At 47.2% G+C, this 27,790-nt stretch overlaps 1 protein-coding gene across 2 annotated transcripts in view; it reads left to right on the plus strand.

The window, feature by feature from the left end:
• Positions 1 to 27,790, plus strand: part of COL5A1 (collagen type V alpha 1 chain) — a 158,797-nt gene that overhangs the window by 51,355 nt on the left and 79,652 nt on the right. For both annotated transcript variants that reach the window (XM_075055860.1, XM_075055862.1), the window contains exons 5-9: positions 19,894 to 20,025; positions 21,824 to 21,970; positions 22,094 to 22,342; positions 26,623 to 26,775; positions 27,069 to 27,125. In XM_075055860.1, coding sequence (XP_074911961.1) covers positions 19,894 to 20,025; positions 21,824 to 21,970; positions 22,094 to 22,342; positions 26,623 to 26,775; positions 27,069 to 27,125 — 738 coding nt within the window. The remainder of the gene's footprint in view (positions 1 to 19,893; positions 20,026 to 21,823; positions 21,971 to 22,093; positions 22,343 to 26,622; positions 26,776 to 27,068; positions 27,126 to 27,790) is intronic.

Raw genomic sequence — 27,790 nt, forward strand, 5'->3', positions numbered from 1 at the left:
TGTTTTTCATTTAGATTTGCTGGGTAATTGGCAGTTTAGCCATCTGGACTGCAGTCAAGCTTTGTGACTGGGTCAGGGTTGCCTGTAATGATGTAGCCGTATTAGTCATGATTACAAAATACACATATTGAATGTTTCTAACTTTTTTGATTTTGGGGGGTTTTTTTGGTCAGTGGTAAATTCCATTTCGTAAACTGTAAAAGAAGCTGTGCATTGGCGTGTGCAGATAATTACTGCAGTTTGCTGGTATCAAATGCCTTCAGGCCTCTGATAGCACACAATGCGTGAGGAGACATGCTTTATTGTTCAAACAGACCATAAAAGTGCTTTTATTGATGTTTAACAGTTACGCAGTGCATCATTTATCTTTTAATATTGCCAAGTTAAACATCAGCCTAGGAAGCTGCATGGTCTTATCGCTTCTTGCAGTTTGTTCAGAGTCAAGCCCCGGTCTTACAAGAGGAGCCGCACGGGTTTTGTCTCCGGCTGGGTGCTGTCGATGTTACTGTCAGGGCAATGGATGTCTCTTACTGGGTGGGGGCTGCTTCTAATTTCCAGCATTACGTTGTGCCAAATGGGCTCTGCTGGGCGTCCGGATTTCCATTTCAGACGCCTGCATTAGTTAATGTGAATAATCCTCCTCTGGATCTTTGCAATCGGTAATACACAGCGTGTGCTGTAATTAAAAAAAAAATAAGGCAGAGTGATGGCCCTTATGCCCTACTGATCTTGCTTGAGGTAGCGATAAGGGGAAGCTGTGGTTATCCAAAGCACTTCGTATCCCTTGTGTCCGTGGAAAGGAGATGGGGAGAAAGCAGAATCCCAGGAAGCCTGGCAGCTTTAATAGCGCTGTGCGTGGCTGCCTATTCTGGCATCGATGCTTGGGTGTACGGTTTATCTCGAAAGGGGATTTAGTCCTTTTGGTGTCATCCTGAGTAAGGACCTTTTAATCAGTGCTTCGCTGTGCAGTCCCATTTGTGCAGTATCTGTGGGCAAGCGTGCAGGTTACCCTGTTGCTTAATATAGAATTGTCTTGGGTATAAGCTGAATGTCTCGAGCGCTGGCAGCGTCAGACAGCCCCGAGGAACCTGGTGGCGAGACGCAGCTGGCGGGGAGCCCTGCTCACCCGTCGTGAGCCGGAGCGCAGCGACGGGATGGTGTTGTCTGCAAATGGGAAAAGGCACCCAACCCCAGGCAACCGCTTGTGGAGGGGTTCCTCCTCCTGATTTTGTTAGCGAAGCATGGGGAACGCTGAGGATACGGAGGACTTGGCACTCGTTAAAATCCAGGGTTAATGGCTGGTGAAGGACATGGGACCTCACCCTGGTCTGAGGAACCACAAGCTTCCCTGCCTGCTCCTGGACAGTGGTCGCGATAGCAGGGATGTGCCGTGACTCCAGGGGCTACTGAAGTGGGAAATATTTTTATTATTTTATTATTATTTTTATTATTATGGTTCAAACAGGCAGGGTTTGGAGCCTGATGGTTGCCTTACTAGGGATCCCTGCAAGCTAGTTGGTTTGGAAGAGCTTTTGCCATTGTGGAGGGCATGGAGAAGGATGCCGAGTGGGAAGCGGGGGGAATTGTCAGTGGGGAGGGATGCTGAGCGATACCGTGCAGGGCTCTCCATCGCTGCTGCCTTGGGCCACAGCACGGAGAGGACAGGCAGGCTGTTGCCCAACTTTCTCTGGCCTGGGGTACCTCCTGCAGAGGATGGTGATCAGTTGAAACTGCTAAGGAGGAAAGCTGAGTGGTCTCTGGAAGGCAAAGCTCATCCTTCAAACCAATTTCCATCCGCCACAGGGATTGCGGGGTTTGGGGAGCAGAGTTGTGTCTCGTTGTTCCTGACATTCACCTGGCAGAGTTTTGTATTTAAATGCTGGCAGGCAGCAACCCAGGCAGGCTCGTTATACATGATGGATGCTCTTAGGTGTAGTGTCATTACTCTTTCAGCTGACAGCTTCGTTTGTAGTTTGCTTCCCCCCCTCGGATAGTGGGAGGAAGAAGGCGGTGGCTCGGTTTCTTCCATGGAAACTCTGAGGTGCAGAAGGTGGATTGCTGAGCCCAGACAGGGTGATGTAATGCTGGAAACCTGCTCCTCTCCTGTGACATCATGCCAAGGTTCACGGTGGCGTTGTGGACATGAATGCCTGCAGGGCAGCAGGACAGGGCTTCGGGAGCAGAACAGGCGCTGCCAAGGGACCCGGAGCGTGTTAGAAAGGCACCCAAGAGGAGAGCAAGTGGACATGTTTGGGAAAGATGATTTTCCTCGGCTTGAGCATGGGGGAAAAGCCAAATACTCATGCTATTGGGGAGAAGTTTCCAGCTGAACTTTATTGGCAGCATCGCTATGCAATATGGAGAAGTGATTACTGAGAGCAGAGAGCAATAGCGTGCCACTGGCCCAAATCGGTGCGTGTTTCCCCTTCCCTGCTAATTCGGGAACCTTGTTCTATGTGGGAGGTGATACAAGAATTAATTGTATTTGCATAAAAGTGAATTTCTGAAACAGAAGCCTGTGGATAGGAAAAAAATCCTATTCTATGTACAAAAAGCTTGATTTGCATTGTTCCAGCAAACTGTTATAGGAAGTACAAGCTCGTCTGAGCCAAACTCGTGGGAGAGCCACTGCGATGAAGAGGATGGAGAGTGCTGAGCTCTGCAACAAGCTGCTCAGGCAGAGAGGTGGGCTTGCGTCCTTGTTGACCTGGCAGGGCTCAAGCTGATGTTTCTTTGAAATTGAGGTCTTAACTGCTGTTGTCCTGCCTTTGCAGGACAGTGCTTGAAGCCTGTCACTTCTTTAAGCTAGGTTTTTACGCACGTAGTCTCTCATTGCAGGGAGGACAGAGTAAACCCCGCACAGAAAAGACTATCCTAACTTAGAAGCCTCTTAGTTGACTTTGCGTTCAACCCATTCCCTTGTCATTTAGGTACGAACAAATGAAACACATGTTCCTTACACATGGTGAGGCCTTTTTATTTTTTTTTTGAGGCAGTCTGGGCTGCTTGCCAAAGCCCAAAGGAAAATCCTAGCCCACTCCAGACATCCCCAGTGTGCAGGTGTACTACTTTGACAGAGCCGAGCAGGATTGAATGTATATGTTCACAATAAATACATCACCCTGGGGATGGGAGCTGGAAGAGGGTATTCCTAATGAGTTGTGCAGAATATTGGATGTGTATTTGTGTGTATGTGTGTTTTCTATTCCCTCCAAGAACACGGAAAAAAGTCTCTAACCGTGGGCTCATTGTTCTCCACGCACAGCCACATACTGGCTGTGGTTCAGGAGGTCAAGTCTGCTTGAACAAACAGTGCTTTGGCCACTGAAGCGAAATGTGTGGGGAGATGAGAGAATTTGTGGTGAATATTACTTTTGTGCACTGTTCTCTGCTCTGGAATGTCTGCAAACATAGCAAGGTTTTCCTGAGGCTTTGATGCCTTGCATAAGCAAATTTATCTGCAAATTATGTTTACCCTCTTCCAGCTTGCTGCTCAGAACACCGAAATCTGAGCTGTGATGCTCAGCTACTTCTGGCTGTGCCGGTCACGCTGCATCCGTTCCTGTTCCTTAATGGGTTTTGTTCAGATAACAGCATTTCTGGGCTGAACTTCACATCTGCTCTTCAGGCCGTAGGGTGTACAAACCCAGCTCCCTTTCTTGGGATGAAAAGCTTGGGTAGTGCCCAATTAGCTTTGTTCTGGGAGCTACGCAGGATTTTGTGTTTAAACGCGAGACTTTTTGAATGCTGAATTTGAGATGGGCGGTGCTGCACAGAGGTTCTCTTGCAGGAATAAACCAAAACCAAATCCTCTTTCATGGACAATTAGCAGTGTTGAAACATAATTGCAGAACTACTTTGGAGCATGGAGGCGAGAGGTGTATGAACATTGACAAAGGAGACGGCCCACTTTCCCGGAGAAAGAGGGAGAAAGGTGTACGGACAAGAGGTGTTACGCCTGCAGATGCGCACTACCTCAGCTATCTATTTTCAGCTTTTTTCTGAGCAGCACTAGCCAAATTTGCAGCAACGGTGGGAAACAGCAATAAGAACCTGCACAAAAGCTTCCTTCTGGGGTGGTCCCAGCAGATGTGTCCTGCTCAGTGCTCCATGGTTTGGTGATTGTCGCCAGCCCAATGCAGGAAAATTCTTTCCCAACCAAAATTTGGTGTTAAGTTAAATTCTGAGTGTGTCAGCAGATATCCCCATGGCTAAGCATGTAATCCCACTTATATCCTGAGATAACTTTGGCAGCCAGGTCTATTTTCCCCCCATTCCCTTTAATCCATAAAACCTGGATTCTGCATTTACCTCCTGGGGCAGAAAACATTCCAAGTCCTGATTAAAAGCCTCTGTGTATACAAAACCCCTTGATCCTGAGCCACCTCGGTGTGGAGGGCTGAGGATAAAACCTCAAGGTGGATATTGGGGTTGTGGCAGTCGGGGGATGGAAAGCCTGTCTGTGGGGCTGAGAAAACGGCAGCTCAGCTTCCAGATTAATTCAGCTATGAGGGGAAAAAAAAAATAATGGTGTAAAAGCAAGGGGTGTGCAGTTTTTAGGTACCTTAGTACTGAGAAGAGCTCCAGCTGTGGTGGGATGGGAGGGGGAAGCCCTGCGGTGCTGCTAGAAGCAAAGAGCCACCCTTTGGCAACAAAAGTGAGCCCAAACCGGGGGAGGCTGAGGCTGTCCAAAATGAGCAATGGGCTTTGGAGCTGTCTGAGGGCTTGCCTGGGGTTTCGTACTGGAGTCTGGGAAGCGTTTAAGGGGGAGAGGATGGGAAATCCACGGAGCAGCAGCGTGGGGCTGCCCTTGTAGCGGCGGGAGCTGTGAAATGCCGATTGCTGCGTGCGACCATGGTGGATGGTCACGGCTAGATGTCTGCTGGAGACCTTGGGTTGGATTTCTTTTCTGCCGCCTCCTCCCTTCCTGTACCAACACCAGCTGCTCCTCAGGTCTCTCTTGCCACTTTTCACCAAAGTTCACCACTTTTCCGAGACCCTCTCTTTCCCTTTGTGTCACCCACCTCCATCCTCCATCCACCTCCAGAGGTGGGAACGAAGCCCAAAACTTTCTGGGTCATTGGGACCGACACCTCCCAGGCAGACACCACGACCCTGTTTACAGAGGGCCGAGTAAAAACGGAGCAACTGCCTCCACTTTGGCTCAGCGCAGCTCTAACGGCGAGTTTTCAAACGTGTAACTTAAGCCAAGACCTTCGCTTTACTACATATTTTCCACTGCGAGAGAGTCCCCCTTACAATACGCTGGCGTATCCAGCTTCGTGTGGGCGGCGCAGCCAGCAGAAGCTGATCTCGTTGCTAATTTTCCATAGATGAAAGGGAAATAAATCGACGTGAAACCGGAGCCAGGAAATGGCATCGTTCGGCGCGGAGGGGGAAGACACAAAAGAGCAACGCCGCGATGTGCTGTGCCGCGGCTTGTAATGAGGGAGAATCTGTTTTTAAACTATCCCTTATGGTTCACACATATGTCATTGAAAAATAACTTCTATAGGAAAAAGCCAGCCCTTTAGCTTGGTTATTAGCAGATTATTATTTGATTTGGATGGAGAGAGGAAACTTGGAACAGTGCGATCAGCCCTTGGTAAGGTGGTGACATCAGGGGATGAAGTTGGATGGGGGAAACGCAGCACTAAATGAAACGGTAAAGAAAATAGGGGATTTGAGTATGTGGTCAGGTCTGCACGACCACAAGAAGAAATGCGAGGGCTGGGCAGCCTTTGGCAGCCTCGCGGGCTCTAATTTGGGTTTACGGGGAGTTTTCAGAGACTGCGCGCTCCCCTCCAGGCTCTCCAAGGAAAACGCTGCAATTTCCTACGGGAAACATAGCCTGGATAAAAGGGCACTGCTCAGAGCTGACCCCCAGTCTGCGGATGGGGGGGACACCCACCAGGCTGTGGGGATGACCTTCGGGTGGTGGCAACTGGGACCTGGAGAGTGGTGGCACTGGTGGGAGAGAGCCGGGCTGCCCTGGGGTACCTGGTGCTCGGAGAGCAGTGGAGGACAAGGGGAAATGGGGACTTGGGTTTCTTCCAGGGATTCCTAATGAATGTGGTGAGGAAAATGGGGAAAATAATTTTTTTGAGCCTGTTCTATGGAGCGCAGGATACTGAGCGTATGCTTCAGAAAGGCAGTGTTATTTGGAATACACCGGATGCAAAATGAGGGTGTTATTTCAAAATTGCTCATTGTTTAATCTTCTCTCAGCTTTATTAACTGCTAGTTAAAGGGCTGGCAGATCATGATAGACAATGACATCCATTCATTTTGTCCTATTCATTTCTCAGAGGCCTGGGCTGGGCTTTCATGTTTGTGTGTGTTGGGTTTTTTTTGTTGTTTTTTTTTTTTTAATTTCCATGCTGGACAGTGGAAGGTCAGGCTGACACTACCCTCCCTTTATGCAAATGCCTCCCACAATGTGCAGGCTATCAGTTAAAGTAGCTTTCCAGCGGCCCTGAATGTGAATTTTGTGGGATGCTGACCTGTGCTGTTCCCCTCACCCTGGCCTCGGGGCACCACCGAAGCAATTAGCACCCTGACGGAGGGTGGTGGGGTGGGTGCAAGCAGGAGCAGCAGACATGGTGTGCATGCAGAGGAGGGGAAATTTTTCTTTTTTTTTCTTCTTTTTTTCTTTTTTTTTTCTTTTTTTTCTCCTGCAACCACTGATGTGAAGCCAAACTTTGCCTGGTTCTGGTACCTTCCCAGATTGTCCTTGCAGCAGTTGGCATCGCTGGTTGGTGGGGTCTGAGCCCCGCTGTCACGCTGGGCACTTGGGATGGCCGTCAGGGAGAGCACCACCTTGTCACATTGTCCCATTATTTTATCCTTGCATGAAAATTTCTTTCCTTGACTGTCAAGAGGAGGCTCCAGTTGCAAAAGCCCATTGCCAGGTGCCTCCTGAGTTGCCCTGCTTAAGCATATCCTTGGAAGCAAACTTTTTGAGCAAGCATTAAGAGATTATTTTTTTTAATAGTCTAATTTGCTGCTTGCAAGGGTTCAGAAGCATAATTTGATGCTTCAGTTAGGGAACAAAACCACACCATGTGAATAGACCTGAGCCAAATCAGCCGCTATTGGAAAACAATTAGAAGGAACTGCTTGAAAAACTTCTTCTGTAGAGTTATTCATACTTGTTATTTTGCGAACACTTTGGAATAGGCAATAACTTAAAAGGGAAAAAAGAAAATGGTGTTTAAATTCTGGATAGATATCTGATCACTTTGGGAGTTTTGAATAATCTGTTGCTATGAAGTCACTCTCAGCTGGTGGTATTAATATTGTAAACAGATGGGAGGGGTGCATCTATTAAAGAATACCTGTGAACTCAACAGTACAATTTTTGAGCAGTTTTTAAAGCATTCCTTTCAAAGCTAGCCTATAGTTGTACACTATTCCTGGCTAAGCATTTGTAATCTGGAGGGGGGAAAAAACCCAACAGCTGTATAGTGACCATGCTATGAAAGTTGTATTTGGACTAGATGTAAAGACAGTGACAACAGAGCACATGGTGATTGTGGGGCCTCTATTTTTAGGGATCGACGCTGTAATTTGTGCGGAGTATGACATAAATGCCGATTTTAAGTTGCCAAATTAAGAGTTTGAAGGCAGAAATCACAGAGTGACAAGCCGCTGTGTGGTCATATACAAAAAAAATAACTCCAAGGGTTTGATCCTAGCGTGTTTGCTGGAGAGCCAGTGATGATTACAAGTCTGTTGTGCAGATGGATAAGCAACTGTCTTTGAGTAAAGGCTCATCCGAGGCTGCCTGGGTGGCAATGCCAGCCTGAACGTGGCTGGCATCTGATGACAGGTAGCAACAAACCCTTGGGTTCTGCCCTGTCCCATGATGTTCCTTTGAGAATTGCCGGGGGAGCTGGCTAGCTGAGACCCGGTGATGCTTGGTTTTTTCCTCCGTTCTTCTTGGGTCTGGAAAAATTGAGAAGAGGGTGTTTTCCATGTATAGGCAGAAATGCAAGAACAACTGCTTATTTTGTGGTGCTTCAGCTCATCTTTTTCCAGTTACTGTGGGAATTGGAAATCTCAGAGATGCCTTGAGATTAGTCAGGTCCAGATTCCTTCTAATTTGTGTCTCGTGGTTGCTTAAACTTTTCTTATGGTAGGAACATTAGAGAGATGTTCTTGTTGTATATGCCTATATCTGCTCAGATGTGAACTTGCTACAAAGCCTTCCCTCAGACAATGAACTTGCATGATGCCTTTCTTTTACCTAGCTGTCTGTTTCCATGACGTTCATAGGAGTTTAATTATCTTGAGCCTTTTTCCTCTGTCAAAAGTGATTGAAATCAGCTATTGGATTCCAAGAGTTATTGAGATAGACGGACACACCTGTGGCTGCACAAAGAGATCACACATGGCTTGCTTTCAGGGGAAACCAGCCAAAAAAATGCATTGCTGTCCTAATGAATTCATTAGAGGAGAATGCTTCCTCATGTGTTAGTTTAAACCTTCAAATTAAATAACTCTCAGTGTGGTTTCTGGTATACACAAGAGAGATGAATGTTTAGTTGCTAGCAGTTGCAATTACAGAGGTGGCCAGAAGGTTGGGTTGTTTCTTTGGTGAAGGTGTTTCCCTCTAGCACATCTGCTATGCATGTAACAGCTCTACTCCAAAAAGTTCCTCTAGGTAGGATCCTGGCAGGGAGAGCCCCAGGTCTGCTCTAGCTCCTTGTGCTGGCAAAAATGCCAGAACTGGTTCTGCCTAGCTGAATGTAGGCGACATTTAACATCCCACACAAGGAGCGTGCACAGATCAGGTCTGCTAAGGACCTACACCAGGTCTGACCTTAACATCTCCCCCATTCCCTAGGAGATGGTGCAAGTGTGCCAAGTCCTTCTGCCAAGCTGGCCCCACATGCAGAGTCTAAACCTGCTTTTCTCTCATTCCAGCTTTTCTCAGAATTGGGTTTCCTATTTTTCAGTCAAAACTGGAGAGGAGAAAAGAGAGTCAGACTATTTACCATGTTCATGGGAGTTCTGGAGCAGCCAAAGAAAACTGAGTCACTTTGGAAGGGTTCTCTGCAGCCAGGCTTTTTACCTTTTTTTTTTCTTTTTCTCACTCTTCCCCTGAAATAGAAGGAACACCTTTGCCCAGCCAGCAACTCAAAAATAAGCCAGCAAAGGAGTTATTTCTTCCAGTCAAGCCTGCTAAGTAGCACGGTCTAGATAGATCGCATTGCAAGGTTTCCATCCCACAGCTATGGGAACCTCGGGGACCTTTGGTGACTCGGTCCCAGCGAGCCAAGGGACGCCAGCTCCTGTCCCATTTTCTGTTCTTGGGGAAGGTGTTACTGCAGGAGATCTGTAAATGGCTTTTCAAGGGAAAAGTGTCAGCTGAGGATGGTCCCCAGCTGGCCAGGAGAGCCACAGCAGGCTGCTGCTTGTAGATGGATGCGGTTCTTCATCCTCCAGCCCTAAGGTCCCCCTGGGGCTGGTGTCCACCAGCGGAGGGTGTGGGTTTCTTGCGCTGCTGGGGCTGAAATCAGAACCTGGGCAGGTACTGTGAGTAGGTCTTGTGGTTTGGCTTTTGGTGATGGAAACCCCGAAGACTATTAGGGCTTGGCTTGGGTGACTGGTGAGGTTGGGGGGGTAAGTGGCAGAGGCTCAGCTGGCTTCAAGCTGGTCCGGGTCAGCCCTTCGGAGGTGGGCTTCGAGGCTGGTGGAGAGCACCGGTGTCCTCCAAAGGGCTGGGTGGGACAGGGAGCTGGACGGAAGGATCGGTCCCTCTGGCACGGGTCGAGGTCCGTCCCTGTGGACGTGGCATGCGGTCGGTGCTCCAGCGGGAAACACGTGCTCCTGCTCCGGAGGCGATGCCCAGGCGCTCTGTAAACACCCAGCAATAGCTGTGTTTGACATGTCCCAGCTTTCGCAGGAAGAGGCCGGGGATAAGGATTAAGCCCTGGCTTCAGGAAAGCCGCGAGGGATATGTATGGCTTTAGCAGGGTGTGTGCCCCAAGCCTGAAGTGGAAACTAAATCGTTAGGAAGTCAGAATCTTTCAGAAGGACCCAAATCTGGATGCTTTCCTCCTCTATCCGTGGAGGAGCTCATTCAAGGCAGCAGTGCTTAACATCTGCATCTATAGATGTCACACTTAAAAATACCCCTGCTTAGATACGCAGCATAGATATGCAAAACGTATGCAAGCACTGGGGCTGCAAATTGGAGCTCAGGGAGGCGTGCAAATGACATGCAAAGGGGCTGCAAAGGAAAGCATCCTCGTCACTTGTGCACCGCATGAGGTGGAAGTACTCTGGAAAAGTATCATAATGAAAGACTATATGCTAATATGTCTGTACAGAGTGGTAGATTTTAGGGTATGCAACCTTAAATCTGGTATTTCTGAAATTTGGGAACTCCGCAGCTTTAATTTTTTTAAATTGTGTGTGTGCACAGGCAGGTTGTTTTTCAAAGAAAAACTGCGATATCAGCTTCAGCCGTGTGGTCTCACATTGACATCTATCAAGTTTATCAGCAAGCATAGGACACGCATGTACAGGCACCTGCACGCATGTATGCATGTGTGCATATATGAAACATCTATTATGGATCACCTAAACATGCAGCTGCTACTTTAGAGAGAAAATATTTACTTCAATGTGATGAAATTTGAACTAGAAGTCATGCAGCTTAATAAAAACGTGTGGTTTGGATTCCTTGTTCTTCACATATGTTTCTAATCTGCTGGGGGGGTTCAGACCATCTGCCCAGAACACACAATTTAAAAAAAAAAAGTTTTAAAATGCTCATTTTGCAAATATAAAGACTGACTTTACAATAGGAAAATGAAATTTGAGAGTAATGTCCTCTCTTTATTGGGGTGGAGAGAGGTGGGACTGTCAGGGGGTTTCTTCTTTTCTTTCTTTTTTTGCCTTTAAAAACCTGAACTATGTGTTATTATTTTTTTCCCCCTCTTTGCGAAATAGCTGCAGAAACCTCTCATATTATTTTTGCCTGTGTTACCACAGCGCTTGGCCAGGCTGTAGAGGAGGAAATATAAAGCAGCCTTTTGTCACACCAGTCTGTGGCCCCTTCCCTGTCTCTCCGTCCTTCCAGGCTGGGGCTGCGGAGTAGGGGAAGCCGTTCAGTCGCATCCCGCTTTCCGTGTCCGTAACTGATTGCTTTACACCCAAAAAATCCTAGCAGATAGATTGTGGTTTGTTTAACAGACATAAATGTATAAAAATAGCCAGCGGAGCTGAGTGTCTGAGCCTGACGGTTGTTGGTTTAAGGATATCTGTCTCTCTGGGTGTTTTTAGCAGGTCTTTGTATTTGCTTTATTTTTTAAGGCATCTTGGCTGCCTTTTCCTTTCCTGCAGTCCCTACTGCTTGGCTGCTGCTTCACCTCCCAGTCCTATCGAAAGAGTTGCGGTGTTTGTGCTCGCTCCAAAGAGGAGGAATGCAGACAAACCAGGGACGGAGCGCTGGCCCTGCGGATGGCAGCGCTTTTAAGGGGGGACCTGGGTTAGCAGGGGAGCAGGGAGCTTGAAGCAGAAGGGAAAATCAAAGCTTGCAAATATCCTGTTCCGAAGGACGGCGATGCCACCACGTTTGCAGCGGGGCTGATGTCAGGCTGCCGGCACGGAGCTGTAAGGCGTGAGGATAAACAGAAGCTGAGGAGTCATTTCTCCTCTGGGTGGGTCCTGTTCCCTTGTGCAATTAGCTACGACAGTTATTAAAAGTCCTTGTCCGCTTCGCCGTGCAGTCTATGGAGCATGCAGCCGATGTCTGGTGGTTTGCAGCACCAGACATGAGTCAAGGGAAAGCTGGACGTGTCCCCTAGTACGTGCGTGGGATGGATGCTGCCTCCTGCTCTGCGCTGCCTGACCCGGGATGCTCCTGTGGGAGCCTCCCAGCCGGCATTGTAAGGACAAGAGATTCAAACCACAGTCCGGTTTTCGCTGTGTTGGCCATGCCTACCTTCAGATTTATTTTATTTTTTTGTTTTGTTTTTTTTTGTTTGTTTGGGGTTTTTTCTTTTTTTTCTTTTTTAGCTTAAATTTTCCCATTTGCTGGAGCAAATCCCCCTTGTTCCCAACAGCCGTGCCCCTCGTGCAGCCTGGCTCTGCAGGTCCTGCCCCACCGGTGCCGCGGCTGGAGGCTGGCTGCGTGGGGTGGACCTGCCGAGGGATGCTGCGCTGTCCCCGCAGGAGCTTTGCCAGCTCTGAAGCAAAAACCCTGGAGAAACGCATTGCTATGATAGCCTTGCAGTAAATACTTTGTAGATTTGACGCTTTCTGTGCTTCTGCCAATGCCACCTGTTTTCCAAGCTGCCCCTTTCTTAAGGATTGGTTTTTTTATTTTTTCTCTCCACCCTGTGTCCCATAAGTTCCTGGATCTTAATTAAGTGACAGGTTGCTAATTTGCCTTATCTGGGTTTTTCCACCCATTTGGTAAATTTTTGAACAAAAACTGTCCTCCAAGGTCTAGGCATCGGCTTTTAGCTAGGAAAGACACGTCGCCCACTGGAAGCAATGCTCATTTATGGCTTACGGTGGGATCCCTGGGGTTCCAAACTGTGCGATGCCCACGAAATGCTTCATCTGAGCGCTGCGGCCCCCTTCAGTCAGTTAGGGTCAAGGTTGAATAAGGTGAAGTACAATTGCCTCAAAGCATAAAGAAGCCCTAGAGCTTTTGGGGAGCTTTAAACTGGTGATTAGACATCTCTTCTGAAAGGATGGAGGTTTCAATTAGGCGAAGTGCCTGGGGATGAATCAGTGTTGGCAGTGAAGGGATGGGGGAGTTGGTGCCGGGAGAATGGGACCGTGTGGTCTGGGTGGCAAGGCTGGAGCTTGGCTTGGGCTCTTCCCCCATCATTAAACATCCATTTGAGCTCGGTCAGGGTTTTTCATCTTGTCCTTTTGCTGTTCTCTTCGGGGCATTGCCAGTCGCTACGCGAGAAACTCTCGGGGCAGGACGCGGTGGTCAAGTGGACCAGGGTGGCAGAGGGCTGAGGAAAGGGTGACCGTAGAGATCTTACATGGGACTGGAGAGAGCAAAGAGCTCTGGGCTGTCAGGGTTTGGTGAGGAATCCAGGGAAAGTGGCAGGAAGAAGTCAGCAATGATTAATGGGTTTGACAAACTAAGCCATTTGGAAAGGCAAGAAAATCTGTCACCCATCAAGGATAGGAAACTGGAAGGGGTCTGTCCGTTGCCTGTAAAGTAGTCGTGTAAATAATGCATACTGCTGCTGAATACTGTGTGTGTTGTCTTTGGGAATTAGCTCTGCGTTGTCACTTAAACAGAAAAGGACTTTGGCACAAGTTCTGGCGTTGCATTTGCTCTGGCAAGCGCAGAGGGTGCTGGGTGTTGCGCCGGCGGCTGCGGCCACTGCCGAGGGAGTGTTTACATTAGGGGAGGGCGTTATTTACATTGCGTGGTTATCAGAGCTGGGGCTGGGGGGAAAAGGAGCTGCCTGGAAATGAACCTTGTGTTAGTGTCTCCTGTTCTGCTAATGACCCGAGTCCTTGATGGGTATTTGGGTATTGGCAGAGTGACAGCTTCTTCAGGAGAGCTTTCCAGAATTAGCAAAGCCATCTGGCTTTTGTTCTCTTCTTAGAGAATCGCTTGTCCTTCCCTTCCAGTAAGGAGTCCTTGCTAAACTGCTCATAATTTGTATTATGATATTACACTGACAGACCTACAGCTTGCTGTTGTCTCTGCAAGCACCTGTGAAATACAGCCCCTTGCTCCAAAAAGTGTATTTTCTAAGAAACAGCCGTGGAATGGCTGACCCAAGGATCTGGCAGTTACGGATGGAGGAAGCACGACGTGGCATTGCCCAGCCGTGTTTCCATCCATCGGAGCAGGGCTGGCTGTTGAGGACGGCTCGGAGCAGAGGGTAGAAGGGTTCAGGGAAGGGGAAGAGGCACAGAGGAGGGGACTGCTCTTCCCTGCCCTGCTTCTTCAAAGCCAGCGGCGAGTTAATGGATCCTCACGCGATAGGAAATCGGGTTCCTCCCTGGGATTATAAAATAAAGGTTGAAAATTACTGGGGAGGTTAAATACCTTTGAGCCAAAGGGCTTATTTTCTTCTTGTTGCTGTGGTCAGGAAAAGAGGTATGTGGGTTGTCCAAATAGTTACCGTAGTTTGTGTTCTGTAAGTTTAATATCAGAAACGCTAATGGCTTAGTTTTGGGGTGGGATTGCAGGACTAGGCTGATGTGTCGTGAGGGCAGGGTTTCTTGGGATACCTTCTCTCCCAGATGGAGCTGCAGTGAGAAAGAGAAACTATTATCAGCCCTTAAGAGAGGTTTTTCCTTGAAGCCATATTTGGTTCTCGTGAAACTTCTATCCCTTTTTCTGCTTAATTAAACCTATTTTTTCTAAAGAGGGTTCAGAAGAGGCTCCTGAGTGCCAAAAGCCAGAGGAAGCAATTCTTGTGGTCACTGGAGCCCGAGAGGGGAAAAAGGAGAGGTCTCACAGCAAAGCTGCCCTGTCCGTTCCTGCAGCCCCTCTACGCAGGACGGGGAAGCAAACATCCGCGCTGGATTTATCCAAACCACCAAGTACTGGTAGCTGACTCATGACTGCATGCAAGTCGAGCCTTTTATTTTTTTATTTTCTGAGCCAGACCTTCAACTATTGCTATCCTATTTTGTAGCGCAAAAGTTTTGGAAGCGCAAAGGATGCCCTTTAGGTACCAGTTGCTCTGTCTGGCGAGCTCACTCCTGTCCGTGGCTGGCCAGCGAGAGGGTTTCAGGACACAGGGGCCGGTGGGGGTGATGAAGCTTCGTCTGACCCCCATCGCTGCAGTTTGGCTTCTTTTCTGGAGCAGCTGTGTTTAAACAAGGGATCTGGGATAGTGCCTGTACAACAAAAGATGCACCGATGCTCTGAACGGTTATCGTACCTCTGACTTGGGGTCTCGCTACACTGGTAGAGTCGGGGGCATGGTGAGCTCTGGGTCGCCCCTTGGTTCCCTTCTTTACTGACTTTTCCGATACCGCTCTTACTCCAAGCCGTGCAGCCAAGGAGCTGCTCGGAGCCCTGGAGCAGGGCGGCTGCTGTGTCCTTAGCAGAGAGCCTCTGTCCATGGGCAAGTGCTGATGACAGGTTTTATCAAGTGGAACATCTGAAGGCTGGCAGGCTGTCTCCGAGACAGGGATTAGGTTTTTTGGAAGCTCGCTGGTGGCTGGGATCGCTAAGCTTTCACTTCATCATAGAGCTGCATTGAACCTCTGCCACTCTTAAGCCACCCGACTGGGTTTGCGTTTATGGACCAGTGAGTTTGTCATAATAAAACTCAGCAACATCCCAATTACTTCCAATAATTTTTTAAGACTTTTTTGTGTGCGTTACAATTGTACATCCTGGGCCTGTGGTTATCCAATTTAAATGTAGGAGTTTAAAAAAAGCACATCGAGCAGTATTTATTCTTATGGGTGTTAAGAGTCTCTAAGACTTCTGGGGTAATGTGTTAAAACAACAGTCCAGTTAATTATCGGTGCATTGCAGTGAGAGCCCTGAAGAATCCCAGTATTTATGGAGCTGCTGCCAATGCCAGATGAAGTCACTCCGATTATCCTCGCCAGCTGTTTGTTTTGTTGAACCACAGCGATTTCTCTAAGTTACTGAAGTTGATGTCATTGGAACTGATGTGACATTTTTGCACACATATAGAATAAGTGTTAAAAAATGCTCCAGAAGAGCTTTTCCAGTCTTGTCTGGGAGCTGGCTGGGGAGTTTAATTCAACTGGCCCAATGGAACTTAATCCATAAAGCAAATGAGTCATCAGACATAAATGGCTTTACCATAAATGTCAGACAGATTCTTACTGGTCCTGACAGTTAGCACTTACATCTGTTTGGTGGAGCAAAGAAAAGCCTCACAATTCACAATCATTTTCATAAATGTGCTGTCCTGCCTCTTCCTCTTCTCAGGAAGCTCTAGGAATAAAGGTCAAAATGTGATTTATTCCCCTTTTTAAGAACTAGCTCTTCTGATGGATGAAATATTGGTTATTTTCAGGCAAAAATTGACCTTCCTCTCCCCCCACTTCAAATTCTTTGTCAAACCAAGAAAGCGCAAACCAAGAAAGCCTCTGCATGCTAAGAAATACCCCAGTTACTGGAGTACTTTCTGGAGCTCTGTGTGCCCAAGTCGTTCACATGCCAAAACAGGACTTTACCCGCCGCCTGCAGGGGTGGCTGGACCTGGAGGATGCTCTGCTGGTGACCTCTCCTTCGAAGCGACACCAGTGCGTTCCTGACTTAGATACCTCTTTACTTGAAAACAAGTTTTACCAACCTGAATGACTTGGCTGGTAAAGTCTTTAAACCACTCTCTTAGTGTAATTGTAAGTTCTCTCTCTTACAAAGGCTTCCTGGAAAAACTGTAGCTGTTGCGGAGGTGGGGGGGAAATTAATGGTATCTCCGTTATCGCTGCTCTTGCTGAAAAAAGCAGATGCTGACATAGGAAGGAGAGAGGCTTGGGTGTTTTGTGTAACCATAACAGTGAAACAAATAGACACTTGAGTGAGGGAAGGGAGCGGAGCTGGCTACTGCCTTTGTCAGCCTGCGCTGGGGCTGGGGGCAGCTATCTCTTGGTGAAATTTATTAGCGGCAACACACTTGAGAGGACACAAAAGGCTTGCGAACCTCCCAGCATGGCTTGCTCTATTTAAAGTCGGCTTTTTAAATCAAAGAAATGGGGCTCTTGACAGCAGAGCTTTGTGCATCTTTTGTGAAGTTCAGATAGTGGGGCTTTTTATTACAGGCTAAATTAGCCCATTTTATTGTTTTGCACTGAGGGATGAGGTCAGTTGACTGGGAATCTTGCTAACAAGGTTTTACTCCTGTCTGCTTTTTACAAGTGTTAACACGGGGTATCCACCAGTGCTGTGCACTTGCTGTTAATGAAACAAAGATGAATGGTCCAGCAACCCTGTGAGCTCTCCTTCTTCCCCCACCACCGAGCTGCTCAACCCGTATCAGCGTACTTGAGCTCAGATGCTCCCTGGGGCTCTCATTCCCCCAAAATCGGGTGCGTTGGTTTTCCTCCTGATTTTGCATGCTTGCGCGCTGCTGCTGGAACAACAAGAAAAGGATGAACTTTGCTCGCAGGGTGATTGATTGCGTTTGAAAAGGAAACGGGGAAAATAGCAGGCATGTTGAATGACGCTCGTGAAGCGTGGTGAGCTCTGAAGGAGCTGTCTGATGCAGCTCACGCTTTTTCCTGGCACCCTTCGCGTACCAAATTTATTCAGTTATGCGCTGATTTTCTCAGGTTCTTGACCCAGAACTAGCTTCCCCAGGAAGCTTCCCTTGTTCATCCTCCCCCGCTCATTCAGCAGCAACTGCTGGGCTAATGCTGTCCCTCGGTGCGTTGAGCGAGGTTGGGGTTCTGCCGTGGCCCCCAGACTTGAGCCTGTGGCTTTTGGGACCTGCAGGTGATGTCTTTCCATCTATTCAAAGGTGCTGCCAATGCCTTGAGCCGTCACACCCAGAGGATGCTCAGCTCCTGTTGTGCTGTGGGGAAGCAGGGTGGGAGGGAGCCAGGATTCCTCCCCGTACGTAGCTCAGGAGCTGCCATCAACTGAGACTAAAAGCAAACTCGGCTGTAGCAAATTCTCTTCTGCTTAACCTTTTGCACTGTGTTTAGCCAACATGCCTTTCTTTGTTTTATCTGCTCCTTGAGGAAATGCAGTTATAGTTCTGGTCACTTATAGGATGCAGACTATCAGCTCTCCTTGAGGTGTAAATCCAACCTTATCAGGAAGAAAAAGCTTTCAGCCTGCCTTCCTTGCCTCGGAGACAAGTACCAAGTCTGCTTTCGTGGCTGTTTTATTTCAGCTTATCCCAACAGTGCCGGACACTCCCCATAATCCTATGGAAACACTGGGGAGCTTTAACCCCTAAAGTGCAAGAAGAGCATAAATGGCTTAACTCAGGTGTCAATGAGGGGCAGGGGTGGTTGAGGTCCTGTGTGCAGAAATAGCAGCTGGAAGGATCTTCACATCATCAACTTTAAGCAAATTGCCTTGGCCAGGTTGAGCATCCTCCACTGGAGGGAGCTCCAAAGGGGCAGCCTGTTTTGTTGCTGTGAACTGCCTTTGAAGACAGGGATGATAATACATGGTGTGAGTAACCCCATAACAACCCCCCCAGCTCCTTCAAGTCTCTGCTCGGGGCTGGACGATGTTCTCTAGGTCACTCCATGGCCGAGTTCACGCGGGTCACGTTGTCAGCTGGTGGCCAGGGCTGGCTGGAACTGGGAAGTGTTCTACGAAACAAAAACTTGGCGTTTTCTCTTTTCCTAATACTGCATCCCCATTTTTGGTGGTTACGTTGAAAAAGAAAAAGCCAGAACAGTAACGACAGAACTGCTCTATGGATTTATTTTAAAAAAAAAAAAAAAGGGAAAGGGAAGGAAAGACTATTTCTCTTTCTCAAAATAGAAAATTGAAAACCACTTTGCAGACATTTCTGTTAATTTTGCAAAGGTTATTCACAGGAAACAATGACTAATAAGCTTAAACCAGTGCTCAATTTTAGGGTAACTTGCGTAGCATCTGAGAGGTGCCCAGATGTTACGGTGAGCTGCTGCAGAGATGGATGCGAGAATCTGGAAACGGAGGAGGGAAACCCCAGGCAGCCGTGAGCTGCCCCTCGCAGCCGGGCAGGATGTGGCCAGGTCTGCCTGGTCCTTGCAACCTTCTTTCCCGGTGGATCTCTGCCAAAAGTGTAACCGGCGCTTTGGTTTTTCTTCTTTCTGGTGAAGTCGATGGTATGTGTTCACGGGAGGCTGAGCTCCCCATGGACCCAGCGGCACCGGCGGCTGGACCGTGTGCAGCTTGCGTGCAGGAAGGCAGATTTGGCCCATAATTTCAAAAATATCCTTTGGTTTTCCATGGGGCTGTTCGCTGGTCTGGCCAAGGCTCCGTTCGGAGCCTCTGGTTCCTATTATGTGCCCAAGTCATCCTCCTGGTTTTGCTGTAATGCTCCTTCTTTTTCCCCTGATGCTTTAGCCATGTTTTTCTATTATTAAATAAGATACTTTAATTCGGGGGAGGTGGGAAATCAGCTCCAATAATCCAAGTAGTGAAGTGTTGCATTATGTAACTGTCTACTGAATAAACTGGATTTTGGCGTTATGGTTAAGCAGTGCGGTGGTTCTTTAGGAAACTAAAAAGCGATTTCAGCTCTGACCTTTGGGCTTTGTTTGGTATGTAGTGAGCAGTCTGTTAAGCAGCCTCACCACCTAAATGAGCTTGCTGTGCACCTGGTTTTCAATAAGCCGCTGGAAACCTCCTCCCTCTTTTCTCTTTTTCTGATTATCGAATGCATTTCTAATCTCTGTGTCTGCGACAGTTGTGGGTGGAAAATCGAAGTGAGGCAAGATGTAGAAAGGGGGGGTGATGTCTTAAAAGACTGGCTGATGCAGTGGGAGAAGCAGAGAAGTTTTGATGCCAATAAACAACTTTTTGGACTGGGCAGGACAACTCTGGAGCCCTGCAGAGCTGTATGGGACCGGGCAGGAAAGGAGTTCTTTTACCATACCCAGGGCACTGCTGATTTGGGGTGTGTAGAGCCCTTTTCCCTTATTTTTTACCAGACCTGCCTTGCCTAGGTCTGTCAGCACTGTTGTATTGTAGGTGTGGGGGTGACCTCTCTGCAGATACCGTTATCTTTTGGGAAGATGCATTTGGGACCGGGCGTGAAGCACAGTGGCTTCACACCTCGTGGAGCAGCCCAAGATAAGCGGCAGCTTGACCTGGCCCTGGACACGGCGGGTTTTCACCTGGCTCATCGCGGATGACGTGCCCGTGTCAGGGAGACGGCCCTGCCAAATGTTTTTCTTTTCATTTCTTGGTGGCGTTTATCCCCCTGACGCTCTGTCTTTCCTTCCCCGCAGGGCGACATCCAGCAGCTCCTGATCGTGGCGGACCCCCGAGCAGCCCACGATTACTGCGAACACTACAGCCCCGACTGCGACACCGCCATCCCCGACTCCCCCCAGTCCCAGGACCCCAACCAGGACGAATACGTAAGTCTCTCGCGGGGTTTGGGGATGCTTTTGGGGCAGCGGCATCCAGCTCCGTGTTGCGGATGCAAACGCACTCGGCTTCTTTCTCCTGTTCAGCTTCCCTGCTACTCATTTGTAAGGCCCGAGACAGAGCTTCTTTTTGGATTTGCAGCTTCTGGTCTTGGCTCTTGCCCTCAGGAGTTTCCCTTTTCTGTGCTCCTCCCTTTTCCAGAGACTGAAATGAATATTTGCTTAGAGCTCAAATACTTGCAGGACAGACAACCTGAGCTGAGTGTGAAATACTGACCTTGCCTGGCAGGTCGAATCCTGTCCAAAACAGGCACTTGTTTCTAAATTTCAAATTTTACTGTTGAACTTGTAAAAAGATTAAGCAGTGCTTTTTCAGTATTCTTTGAAACAACAGGTGTTAAAGGAGGGGGAAACATTTTGCCCATGTATTTGACATTTGAATTTCATTCTGGCAGAAATGCTCCCTGCTCATCTGTATAAGCTGCTGTGCTCAATATTTTTTTCTACAAAGAGTTAGCCTCAGATTTTTTTTCTTTAAAAAAAAAAACCAAAAAAACCCAAACAAATTTAAAAAGACCGATACAGGGTACCTTTTTATTTCTGCTGCTCAATTAGAAATGTCTGGGTGTGGTTGACTTCCAGAAGAGCATCACCTGAATTTTACACATTTTTAAGAGATCTCAGGCTCAGCTCATTACAATTGAAGTGTCTGGCATCCTCAGCCACTCCTCAGCATCTTGGCTGCGTTCTTGGTCCGATTTGCTGGTCCATGCGCTCTTGCTTTCAGCTGGTCTCAGATCTGCAGGCTCCTGCTGAATGCCCCCTGCTGTAATGCCATCAGCCTGCTCCAGCTTAGCTTTTGGGGTAGAATTAAAAACCTGCACCTAGCAGGGCTTTGGGGAGCAGAGCGATGCTCACAGACGAGGTACGGCCGCTCAGCCCCAGACAAGTGTTGTAACCACTCTGCCAGCACTTCTGGAGAAACAATAAATAAGTAAAATAAAATAGACTTTGGTATGGTCAAAATATGTGGTAGTAGGAAAATAAAACTCTTCTTTTGCAGCCAGCAGTTCAACAAGGGCTGGCTTGTCTTAGGGCTGTGTTGCTCCGTGTAAGAATAACTCTTCCACGCGCCGGCATCTGCTGCCAGTGAGAGCAATGGACTGGCGAAGAAATTTGCCATGCCCGGCTGTAACCAAATGTTTTGTTTGTATTTCATTTTGAAGAATGACTGACGCCTTGTGGAAAACGCTGAAAATATCTTGTTTTCGAAGCCCTTCTGCCTGCGGGCCGCGGGTGGATGGGAAGTCACACGGATGCTATTAGTGCAGTCAGATGAGTGAAAATAGCATCCCCGCTTCTAGAGCGGCTGTGTGATTCAAGTGGGTTTTTCCCCTCTCTGAATATGTCAGATGTGTAACCTGGGAGGTCTTGACAACCTGAGGTTAAAAAAAAAAAATAAAAAAATTCTTCTTTTTTTTATTGCGTTATCGTGGGTGACTGAATTGCTGCAGGGTAGGTCCATCCTCTCTGATAAGGGAGAAGGTGCCACAGGACCGAGAGATGATTTGGAACCTCCTCAAATCACAGCCATTGCCAAAGCAGCCCAAAGCCAGACCCTTGGTGAAGGTTTCACAGAAGCTGATGAACGAGAGGAAGGGAGAGATTTCACTTCACGGATCTGCGTCACAGCGTGGCCCCCTTGACATGAAATAATGTCTAAAAGAGCTGGCAGGAGCATGCTTGGGTGCTGCCAGCTTATTTTCTGCTTCTTATCTTCTCTTTGCAGTACACCGATGGGGAGGGAGAAGGTGACACCTACTACTATGAGTACCCCTACTACGAAGATGTTGATGAAGCTGTAAAGCCAGAAGCACCCACTACCAAACCTGGCACTCCTCAAGTGGCTGCTGGAGAGAGACCTGAAACCAAGCAGGTACTAACGTGGGGTCCTGGAAAAGACACGGTGATAAATGGCACCTTTGTAGAAGGGGAGGTAGAGGACAATGCAGAATTTTCTTCTTGTTTCTCTGATTCTGTTTTTTTATTTCTGCAATAGGACTACCCTGCCCCTACGCCGTTACCTGATGGAGGGAGCCCTGGCAAGCAGACGAACGAGGGTGCTACAGTGGATGACCCCCTCGTGGATGAGTATAACTACGAAACCATTAACGAGGAGTACTTCACGCCTCTCCCCTATGAAGATGTCAACTACAACGAAGAAGTAGACCCCCAGGGCGGACTCACTGAAAACGCCGTGGAAGCTGAACTCCCCACGAGTACCGTCATCACCTACAATGAGACCGATGTAATTTTAATGACTGTTTTTTCCTTTCACTTTGTTTTTTATTAATTCTGGTATTTCATAGCCCTGAGAGCAAAGGAGATGTGATCATCCATATGGTAAATCTGTAAGTGGTTTGAGCAGCTGTTGGAAGAGGAAGTTTCTTGTAAAATATTTTCACTCCAGATATTTCAGGGTGTGGAACACAGATACTTAGAATTTGGTTAAGGATTATTCCCCTGGAAAAATCTGTTCATACTGACATCTGCATTTCCCTGTGCAAAGTGCTTGCCTGACAAAAAGAAAAATGAGGGTTGGTGTTAAAATCCAAGTAAAAGCATTTTATTTCAAAGCTATTAATATAAATCCTTAAAATGTTGATTTGATGGAGAACATCAATATTTTTCATTTTGTCATTCCCACTGAATAGCATCTTTATGTTTTTCAGATTGTAATTTTTTAAAAAACGTTTCAACACTGGGACAAACCCTTGATTTCCAACCAGTGCGTTCACCCAGAGAAAGCCTCTCTGTTTTGTGCACGGATCTGCTCAAAGATGAGATCAGTCCAGATCCTACAGCTGATGTTTCTGTTGGAGCGATTACATTTTTAGTTACCCACACTTTAATACGCTTCAACTGAAATGTGTTGCACTTGAGACTCTTCTATTCTTAAGACTTGCCTAGTTCTTGCCTTTTATATTGGTACTCAAATAGATGAACGTTGGTCTCATCCTTAGATGAGGCTGAGATAAACTGTCATGCGGCTGCATGCTGTATAGCTCACTGCATAAGGAAATAACCATGTTAGATGAGGCAAATTCTTAGTTATCTAGGAGTATCAGCAAGGGGAGTCGATAGTGGGATAACATTTCCTGGGAAGTAGGATGGGACTTGGCAGAGTTTTGTGGTTCCTTCTCAAATGGAGAAGAATTAGTTATGGGAGGCTTTCTGGGAGGTGCTGGAGGGTGGCAAAAGAGACAGCAAAAGTTGGCCAACATAGTCGGAGTTGGACCTGGAAGCTTGAATGAAAAGGTGTCGGGGAAAGTGTCCAAGCAAAGAGCCGAGCAGCTGGAGCGAGGCAGGAGGGGAGCCAGCCGCCCCGAGGGCTGGTGGCGTGGCGGGGCTTGAGTCCAGCCAACCGGGGCTAAAAAATGCCGTGGAGGAGGAGGTTGAGCAGCCCAAAACGATACACGGAGAGAAACAGAAAAGGCTCCAGCGTATCGAGGAAGCGAGCGCCAACCTGAGGGAACCCAAGGGTGGGAAACTTTTCTGTTTCCTGACAAAGAGCCAGAAATCTTTGGCCGAGCTTGAACTTTCTAATAGAGAGGAATTAAAGATTGGATAGTATGACCTTAAAAAAAAAAAAAAAATTGGAAGAGGAAATAAGAGGCTCCAGAGCCACTTTAGTTGTTAGGAAAAGGAAATGGAAGAGGAGGAAAGTTCAGGCAGGGAAACACGCGGCGAAGTTTTCCTATGTGAAAGCTCAGCCAGCTCTCAGCAAAGCATCTCGTGGGGAGAAAGTGGAAATTGTCCACCTCCAGCAGCTCCAAAAGGGACAGTGTTTAGATGGGGAGGGCTGTAGGACTGCCCCTGGGGTGGGAGGTTGCTCCGGTGAATCTTTTAGCTGATGAGCAAAGCAAAGGACACGACTTGCCGGGCTGAAGGAGATTCCCGTGCACTGGCGCGAGGGCTAATGCAGTGTGACGTAGGGAAAACTCCTTAAAAAGTGAAAGCCTGAGGGACAAATACCCAAGAGGATATGGATTTCAGGTTTACACCTCGGAGTGGGAACTAAGGGCCCTGCCTGCAGCTACGAACTCCTGGGGAAACAGAATCCTTTAATCTACCAGCAGGCTAAACTGCTTTACAAGCAATATGGAAGTGAGGATCAGGAGCTCGTGTGTGTAATTGCCTGCCTAATACCTGTTATTAGAAACAGGGTTCAGTGGGAGATACAGCCTGCTAAAGTGGTTGGAGAAGTTTATTTGCTCCTAAAAAAAAAAAAAAAATTAAAAATAAAAAAAAAAAAAAATCTGAGTTCTTTGGCTAGTTTAGGAAACAAAATAGTGCTCATGGTCATGAGTAAGCGTGGCGTAATTTCAAATAGCCCCAGGTTTCTGCCTGCAGCTGGAGCACCCGTGCCATTGCACTGGGATGCAACAGGGTGGAGGTAAGCTGGGACCCTGCGTGTCCCCCCGAAGCTGCCGGCGGTGCCAGCCCCGGGATCAAACAGGATAACATTGGTCTGATGCAGAATGGTCGTTTTTAGCATCCATTCACAGACCTGCTGCAAGATTGGGACACGTCTGTCGCTGTTGAAGTTCATGTGTCTGGGTTTTGGGAAGACTGTAATTCCTACAACAGGAATTAAAAGGGGATTTAGTTTTACACAAGTGAAACTTGGTGGAGCCTGTGCGAGAGGTTTTGGAGGCAGGCGTAGTCACTGAACTCTCCTGGGCTTGGGTTTCATTATGGCTAATAACTCCATGATAAATGCCAGTGAAGCAATTCTGAGATTTAGTAGGCAGCAATACTCCCATGAACAAGAGGAGCTAGGGAAAGATATATTTTGTTCATTGCCTGCTATTAATCAGGCAGTTTGCTTTACTTGTCCAGATGCATATACCAGGGCTTCGTATCTGCATTGCTCTCTCTAAAGAGAAGACTAAAAGGTGATTTAAATGAAGCTGCTATCACAGTTTTTTTCACACAGTTTTTTTGGACCTCCTCTTTTCTTTGTGGACTGTTTTCTGATTCAGGCTGTCTAACAGAATTAAGGAGATTATTTTTAGGCTTTTGTTTTGGTTTTTCTCCAATGCACCTGCAAATCTCGGCATGGAGAACTTTCCTCCTTCTCTGCCCAGTTATTCAAAATATCGTATCTTTCCATGCAAATTGACTTGGGGACCTTAATCAAAATATTAAACCAGACATTTTTTACGTTCATTTCAAGAAATGTAATTCAGAAAAGCTTGCTATGTTATCCTCAAAAGCTTTATAGCAAGATAAACGAGTTTTAAGGTTTTAAAGTGCAAACCTAGATAAAAAATTTCAAACAGGATAAAAGATGTGTGTGATAGCGCTAGATCCATTTGAACGGTACAAAGGAAAAATAATGCTGACTTTGCCATGTTTTCTGGTTGAGTAATTGCCAAACTATAATTTCTGCAAAGACCAGTTGGTATTTGCAGAGGTAAAGGAAGATGGGGTGGCAGAGTGATGATTGCCTTAGCACTAGGCTTATTCTTACTTTAGAGCCTCTTGCATTTATATACAGGTGCTCGTGCTTATTGGTTCTGAGCAGTTTTGGCACAGAAACAAGGTCAGCAAGTGGTGGTGGCATTTAAGTGATTTTTTGAATTCATAATAGCGAGGAGATAATTTCTCAGGGAAGCAGTGGAAATAATTCAATTTATGGACTATTTTGGTCATTACCTGGATGGGAAAGAAACAACAACAAAAAATAATAGTATCAGCACGTGTTGTTGTTCTTTACTGTGCTGTTTAGACTAAAGGATGCCAAAAGGCAGTTGCCTGCCAGGCTGCAGAAAGCACAGGGGTATGGAGAGAAGCAAAGCTATTCTGATACTTGTCTAGATGTCCTTGCTTGTGGTCCCTAGTGTCTGATGCTGTAAGGATTCAGGGATTAATGCATCAGATTTCTCCTTCTGCTCCTTTGGACAAGCACAATTACAACTTGGATCCCAGACTAAACAAACAGGAGGGTTTTGTAGAAGCAAACTTGAATTTTTCCACGTTTCCTGCTGTAATCGGGTATTCGTGATGACACATTGTGGTTTTGATGTGCAGTTTAAATATGTGACTGGATGTGTGACTTTTTATGCTTAATAATCTCATGTCTCCAATACTGAGGCTGAGAGGGATGAGTAGGGTTTGGAGTTTGAAACTCCCATTCCCTGTTTCTTTAGGCCTTTAGTGTTTGCAGCATGCTCCTGACATGAGCTGTTGCTTTGTGCTCTATTTCCCTCGCTCAAACTTTGACGATCGTGGTGTTATTTCAGGGGTCGATGGGGAAAGCCAGGGTGTAAGCTTTGACATAAAGATCCTCCCGTCCTTTTTGCCTGCCATTGGAAAAGACCTTTGGAGGTCACTGGTGACCTTAAAACTCCAGAATTTAACTTTTCTTGTGCTTTTTATTTGCAGCTATTGTTATAAAGCATCCTCACTTTGCAAAAAACACAGTCTTCCCCTTATATTTCCAGCATGTGCAGCCTAGAAAGATTTGCAGCCTAGGGATAGAGAGATTTGCAGCCTGATATATTGCTGCTCTTTTGTTTCCAGGCTACTCAAGGAGGAGAGGATCTGGATAAAGATTTCACTGAGGAAACAATAAAAGAATACGATGGGAATTATTATGATAACTATTATGACCGAACAGTCTCTCCCGATATTGGCCCCGGCATGCCTGCTAACCAGGACACCATCTACGAAGGGGTAAGAGAGTTCATTTTCCATTGAGGGCTAAGCCTAGTTCAAAAATGTTTGTCTTCCCATAATTTATAGCACAGAGATTAGCAACACAAAATCCAGTGAGAGCATCTCATTTGGATCATGCGTTTTGCACGAGGCGAGGAGGAGGTGCCCCGGTTCTTTTCTACACGAACATCAGCAGTCCTTCGGTTGCAGAAGTGGTCCCAGGATCTCCAGTTCCTGCTCGGAGCGGTGATGTTGATGCAGGCGATGTCCTCTTTGACTGTCTGGTTTTGTGTTTCCCTTGTGTGCTACAGATCGGCGGCCCACGGGGAGAGAAAGGACAGAAGGGAGAGCCTGCGATTATTGAACCGGTAAGGACCATCTGGTTTTTTTGGTGGTTTTTTTTTGTTTGTTTGGTTGGGTTTTTTTCCAAAGGAAAAAGGTACAAGGGGTATGTTTGGTATGGCTTGGTGCTCTCAGTGGTACAGCTGGGAGGAAAATTTCCCATGAAAGAATTACTTGGTTCATTTAAAAACTTTTAATACAAAATACTGTAATTATTATTATTTTTTTAAACTTCAAGAAGCAACCTAAATTATGAAAGAAGTGCAAAATTTCCCATGAAATGTCTCATATACCAAAATAAAACCTAGGCCTTTCAGAACCGAAGCATCAGGCGGAGGGCACATCTCGCCTCCCCAGAGGTTTGGAAGTGCCCCCGGCTCGGCAGCAAACCTGCTCCCCTGAGCACCCGCAGCCGGTGGCCAGGTCATATCCTGACCTGAACTTGCAGCTTGGGGCCAGCTTTAATTGTGCAACTAATGGGTTCATCTCCGTGGAAATAAAAGGGTTCTCCCTCCACACAGCTGCAGAAGAGGAGAGGTTTGCTCCTGCGCCTGCTCCAGGGTCCCACCAGCTTCCCACTTTCAGAAAAACCCTGCGTCGTCCTACGAGCGGAACCCGACGCTCTCTTTCTTTATGATTCTGCCCTGGCCTGTTTCTGAGCTTGTGTTTCTTTCTAAAAAAAAAAAAAAAA

This window comes from Buteo buteo, chromosome 23, assembly GCF_964188355.1.
Source record: "Buteo buteo chromosome 23, bButBut1.hap1.1, whole genome shotgun sequence".
In the NCBI taxonomy this organism is placed as follows: domain Eukaryota; kingdom Metazoa; phylum Chordata; class Aves; order Accipitriformes; family Accipitridae; genus Buteo; species Buteo buteo.